Here is a 6,238-nt window from a genome sequence, read left to right on the forward strand (position 1 = left end):
TCTCTGGCCAGCAGGGGGAGCAGCTCCAGTAACAGCCTGTCTCTGGCCAGCAGGGGGAGCCGCTCCAGTAACGGCCTGTTTGTGCCCCGGCCAGCAGGGGGAGCAGCTCCAGTAACAGCCTGTCCCTGGCCAGCAGGGGGAGCAGCTCCAGTAACGACCTATCTCTGGCCAGCAGGGGGAGCAGCTCCAGTAACGGCCTGTCTCCGGCCAGCAGGGGGAGCCGCTCCAGTAACGGTCTGTCTGTGCCCCAGCCAGCAGGGGGAGCAGCTCCAGTAACGGCCTGTTTGTGCCCCAGCCAGCAGGGGGAGCCGCTCCAGTAACGGCCTGTCTCTGGCCAGCAGGGGGAGCCGCTCCAGTAACGGCCTATCTCTGGCCAGCAGGGGGAGCCGCTCCAGTAACGGTGTGTCTCTGCTGCAGGTCAGCGGCTGCTGGCTGCTCTTCCTCATCGTTTTCGCCGGAGCCATGAGTTCCTGGACCCGATGGAGGAGCGGCTGCAGCAAAGGAGCCACTCAGTACGAAGAAACGCTTTATTACAAGCTGGTTCTGGAGGAGGAGGAGGCGGTTCTGAAGGAGGTTCTGAGGGAGTCCATCAGAAAACAGCTGACCGAGCAGATTAAGTCCAAATGTAAGGAGAACTGGAAGGAATGTTTCAACGTGGCTGAAGAGGTGATGAAGAACCAGGTGAGCAGCCAGTTCATAAAACGTTTATTCAAATATGAAACAGGTTTAACTGAAACTTTTTACCTGTTGAAGTTCAAAACCTTCACTTGGTTTTGATTTCCTGATTTTATTTAAACTGAAAGGAAACGATTTGACCCAGAACCAGAACTGGATCAGAACCAGAACCAAAGTTTATCAATAGAGCAGGAAGTGATCGGATCATTTGACCGAAACACAAACAGAATAAAATCAACATTATTACGTTTGGAGGCGACGTTTTCTTAGCTTTATGTGTTTATTTCAGTACAAATGGATCAACATCTAAATGTTCCTACAGCGAGGAGCCATGATGTGTTTAGCGAAGGTTCAAAGGTCAGACAGACGCTAAAAAACGTTGAACTGGCTGAAATATCAGAGGTAAAACCTTCGGCTTCACGCATCAGAACATTCTTTCATTCTGAAATACAAACATTTTTATTCTATTTAGAGTTTAGATGAGCTGCAATGTGGAGGAGAAAGAAGGAAGTTCAGGAAGTAACTGACATCACATCCTGTGACATCACAGGAAATGAAAGACATTAAATCCCAGGAAACTTCATTTAGAACAAGGAGATTTTTTATCACCTTAAAAGTCAAACATTTGAATTCACTGCAAGGAACCTGGCAGAAGCCAGAGGATGATGTCACGGCTTTGGGAGCTTCTGATTGGTTAGTTCCCAGCAGCTGGGCGTGTTGCTTCCTGTTCTGCCTCTGCTCGGGCCCAGAGGTCGGTTCTGCTGGGGGAACCGACCCGATCCGGTTCTGATGAGGAGCCTGAAGAGCCGCTGACATGGTGGTCGGGTTGGTCCAGAGTCTGGGGTCCATCTGCAGCAGGAAGCAGCTTCTCTTCCTCTGACCAGCTCCAGTCCGTTGATGAAACGTTGATGATGTGTAACCAGCTTCGATGTGCCAAATATTCTGTGCAGTGAAAACGAGGATTTCATGTTTTCACGCTCTGAGTTTTGTCCTTGAGGCTTGCCGTAGCTCAGAGGGTCACAGAATAAATGACAGTATTTTTATTTACAGCCTTCAGGAAGTGAAAACGAAGCTGAAATTCATGAAGATGTTTGGAAATTCACTTTTCCTSAGGTAAATAATCGTAACAGAAAATGATTATTTGTTCACCAGGAGAAAAGCTAATAGAATATAAACAGTTTTTATCTTAAACATGTTTATTATCGTAACAATATTTCATGTTTTCAGGCCCAGCAGATTTCTCTCCAGTTGGTTTCAAAGCCGGTAAACAAACATYAGATTCATGTTGATGCTACAGTCCACATGTCTGGATGCAGAAGTTCTGATCACCTGATCAATTCCTCTTCCATGAAACATTGATTAACTCTGTTCTGTTAGGAGAAGAAAGATGGAGCAGCTTCCCAGGATGAGGCAGGAGGGGTAAGTCTGCCTCATCCATTCATCCATTCATCACTGTGAAGGTGACTGAAGGTCACGACCTTTCAGTGAACCACATGCAGAAAGTCTGAGGCGTAAAGTTGGTCCTGAGGTATTTAGTAAAAACTGATCCAGAACAAAAACTTCTACGTATCCAGAAGAACCWGGAGGGATTACACACCTGTCACCTGATTGGCCAACAGGCTGCAGGTGTGAGGAGAGAGAGGGGAATGCACAGTGGGCGAGGGAGAGCAGGGACCAGAACCAAGTTTCAGTAAAACACAGAAATATCAAATCAGAAGCAAACATTACATGTCAAGTTTCTTTRATGCGCATCAGATTGTCCATCAGCGTCTCATTGATTTAGTTTCTAAATCGTCTCTRAGCAGCAGGTTTCAGTCTGAAGGTCAGAGTTCATCACTGCACCACAAGATGAGTCCAAGGGTAACAARGAAAAACTGGACGCMAGGAACACATAGACATAATTAAACTAGAATCACTACGAAGATCTGAACTAAGGAGGAAACAGAAAATAATGATAAAACTTTAAAACAACCTGAAACCAGCAGGGAGGTGAATGTCATCATCTTCTATGCTGACATTCACAGCAGAAACTAAAACTATTCATGATTTAAACGTCGCTCTTCCTCCTCTGGCCTGTTCAGGTCTGTGGAAACCAGAACAATCCTCCACCATCCGACCCGGTAAGCAAACTCATCAAGGCCCTGTTTACTTGAACTAGACCAGCAGGTTTCCTGATGGGGAGGCAGAAAAACCCCACATGAGCAGAGATCAGGGATTTGTATCATCAGCCTTGTTGCTATGGCAACAGTTGTGCCAACTGTGTCACCATGCAGCCATTAACCAGTCCAGTTAATCAGGACAGGTCGGTTTATCCGCCCGTCCTTACAGGTTATTATCTGAATAACTAAATGCTGATCTTCTCTTTAGATTAGTAAAATGTGATGCTGAATTAAAACAGCTCTAGAAATATAGATCTAGATTGATCCCTGCCCAGCAGCATAGATCCAAACACAGCTTTTTTATATATTTATAATACTTTCAACATTGTGAAAGAATTAAGTTCTGGAAACCTGCTTAATATGGAACATGTCCTAGTCAAAGGCCACGCTAAGACTCCTCACAGTGACTCTAGTCAGAGTTATGGAAACTTGTGGATTAACCAACAGGTTCATGTTCCTGATTTCAGGTCAGCAGCTGATTGAGAACCAGAATAATAAATTGATCATATTTATGTTTCACTGACGTCGGGAAAAAACTCAGCATCTGATTTCTGGTTTCTATGAAGTTTCTTCTTAATGACATAATATGAACATGAACAAACAACCAGCGTTTCAAATTCAAAGAAAAGATTCAGATGTAACTGAAACTTCTCATTTTTACCTTTCAAAGTTCAAAACGATTTGAACCAGAACCAGAACTGGACCAGAACCAAACTGGACCAGAATGATTCCTGAACTAACTGTTTCCATGGCATGTAGTTCAGGAATCATTTTGGTTCGGTCTGGTGTGAATCTGGTCCGGTTCTAGTTCTGGTAAATCTGGTCCGGTTCTAGTTCTGGTTCTGGTCAGAACAACCATGAAACCAGAATGATAAACTGCCTGGAACCAGAACTGGACCAGAACCAAAGTTTATCAAGTAGAGCAGGAAGTGATCGGATCATCACTTCTTAGCTTTATGTGTTTATTTCAAATGGATCAACATCAAAATGTTCCTACAGCGAGGAGCCATGATGTGTTTATCGAAGGTTCAAAGGTCAGACAGACGCTAGGTTAGCTTAGCATCTGTTAGCAGCAGGAAGTGATGTGTCTGTCAGGAAAAAAGAGTTAAAATGTGATCAAAGATTTTATTTTAAATGTTTCTGATTTTTTTCAGGACAAAAACGTTGAACTGGCTGAAAGATCAGAGGTAAAACCTTCGGCTTCACGCATCACAGAACATTCTTTCATTCTGAAATACAAACATTTTATTCTATTTAGAGTTTAGAGGAGCTGCAATGTGGAGGAGAAAGAAGGAAGTTGTGACATCACATCCTGTGACATCACAGGGAATAACTGTGACATCACATCCTGTGACATCACAGGAAATAACTGACATCACATCCTGTGACATAACAGGGAATAACTGTGACATCACATCCTGTGACATCACAGGAAATAACTGTGACATCACAACMTGTGACATTACAGAAAATAACTATGACATCACCGAAAATAACTCTGACATCACAGGAAATAACTGTGACATCACAGGAAATAACTGTCTCTGTTTCCTGGTTTCTGTCGTTTCTTCTACATTTTCTGTTCTGTTTCTCCAGGAAGCGTCTCGTTTGGTGGATAAAGAGAAAAACACGGAACCCTGATCAAGTTGAACTTCGACTCCAGTTCATTTCTATATTTCATTTTAAYTTTACTGACCTCAGATCTTMAATAGAAATATTTTTCTGTTCCTTTGTCGTCTATTGGTTTGTTTCTGTTTTATTTTAGTTCAGCTCTTTAGTTTTATTGTTTCTCATGTTTACTTTAGATTTTTACTCATGTATCTTTTTCCTCTCCTGGTTTCTAATCATCTGTTTCTTCTTCGCTGATCGACTCAGTAAATATAAACTTTTTCTCAGTTTCTCTCTTTAAATCTCTTCATTTTCTGTTTCCGACTGAAATCATTTCAATAACCAGAGGAAGCATCATGCTGAGGGACGCCGTCCATGTGAGGACAGATCTGTGTCCCTCTGAGCGTCCTGCAGCAGGTCAAACGTTTCTTCAACATGTGGAAACACAGCCTGAGGTCAAAGGTCACAGGGTCCATCCTGTGACTTTATAGAAAATGACCTAAATAAATATTTAAAGCTCCAGCTGCTGCAGAATTATTCATAAACTCTTCAATAACCTGGAGGTCAAAGGTCACCCTGACATGACGGTTAACATCAACGAGCAGCCTTCAGGATCGCATGAATGACCTACGCCAAGAGAGCCGGGCTTCAGGCTTTAACTAGGACATGTGGCCAGAAAAGACCAAACAAAATGTAAGAAACCAGTTGATCCACTAGAGGAACCTTAACCTTAMAACTAATGCTAATGCTATCCATAATGCTAACCCTAAAGCTAACGCTAACCCTAAAGCTAACGCTAACCCAGGCAGACTAAGAAGTAACCATCGGTTTAGTCCAATCAGCTCAGAGGACAGAAGAACGTCAGAAACTGAAACCTGGTTTCTGCATCTAAACATCTGATTTTATTGAAGGTTAATATTAATCTCTCTTATTGTTCAAATATTTAACAAATATAAATAATTTTAATAACATTTATTTAAACAGGAAAGTTAAATTTGATTTAATGTCTTTTTATTGTGTCTTTTATCTGGTTTTAACTTTATATGTGGCCTAATATGCTGCAAAATTAAATAATATATAACATACTAATATCAAATATTACATATAAACCATTATAAACTAATAAAATGTAAAATATTATTGTTTTAAAATCTGTTTTCACATCCAGTCTGAACCTGGAAATTAATATTTTTACACTAAAAACTTTTGTTTTGCTGATATTTTGCTAATTTGATTTGATTTCTGGTATCAGGAAGATGAAAACAGTTCAACATGTTGCTGTGAGTCTGAACTCTCCTCCTGGTCCAGTGAAGGTCGCTGAAAAATATTATGTCATTAAGAAGAAACTTCATAGAAACCAGAAATCAGATGCTGAGTTTTTCCCGACGTCAGTGAAACATAAATATGATCAATTTATTATTCTGGTTCTCAATCAGCTGCTGACCTGAAATCAGGAACATGAACCTGTTGGTTAATCCACAAGTTTCCATAACTGTAAAACTTCTTCCTGAAACAATGAAGCTTCTTTTTCTCACGTTAAAAGTTCAGAATGAATCAGAAAGAGTGTTAATAATGCAATGTGTGGATGGATGTAAAATATTAACATGTTGGTCAGAAATATCGTTTCTTCCGCTCAGAAAGACGAATCTCTTCTGGTCTGAGCTGAACTTCCAGCTTGTTCTGCAGCTTCAGCTCCTGATTCCTGCTGCAGGGAAATCAGCACATCCACACGCCTCTTCCTGGATTTAGTCCTGATAACTGTTGTCCTCAGGAGCCTGGACCTGAATGTCCTGCCA

The 6,238-nt window shown here is 41.8% G+C and overlaps 1 protein-coding gene across 1 annotated transcript in view; it reads left to right on the forward strand.

Moving 5' to 3' along the window:
- LOC103460237 (uncharacterized) overlaps window positions 1–4,964 on the forward strand; it is a 7,045-nt gene extending 2,081 nt beyond the window's left edge. The window contains exons 3-9 of the mRNA XM_008402339.1: window positions 418–681; window positions 1,726–1,788; window positions 1,903–1,938; window positions 2,053–2,094; window positions 2,757–2,795; window positions 3,989–4,021; window positions 4,431–4,964. Coding sequence (XP_008400561.1) covers window positions 418–681; window positions 1,726–1,788; window positions 1,903–1,938; window positions 2,053–2,094; window positions 2,757–2,795; window positions 3,989–4,021; window positions 4,431–4,475 — 522 coding nt within the window. The 3' untranslated portion in view covers window positions 4,476–4,964. The remainder of the gene's footprint in view (window positions 1–417; window positions 682–1,725; window positions 1,789–1,902; window positions 1,939–2,052; window positions 2,095–2,756; window positions 2,796–3,988; window positions 4,022–4,430) is intronic.
- The last annotated feature ends 1,274 nt before the right edge of the window (window positions 4,965–6,238 follow it).

This window comes from Poecilia reticulata, unplaced genomic scaffold, assembly GCF_000633615.1.
Source record: "Poecilia reticulata strain Guanapo unplaced genomic scaffold, Guppy_female_1.0+MT scaffold_212, whole genome shotgun sequence".
NCBI classification, from domain to species: Eukaryota; Metazoa; Chordata; class Actinopteri; order Cyprinodontiformes; family Poeciliidae; genus Poecilia; species Poecilia reticulata.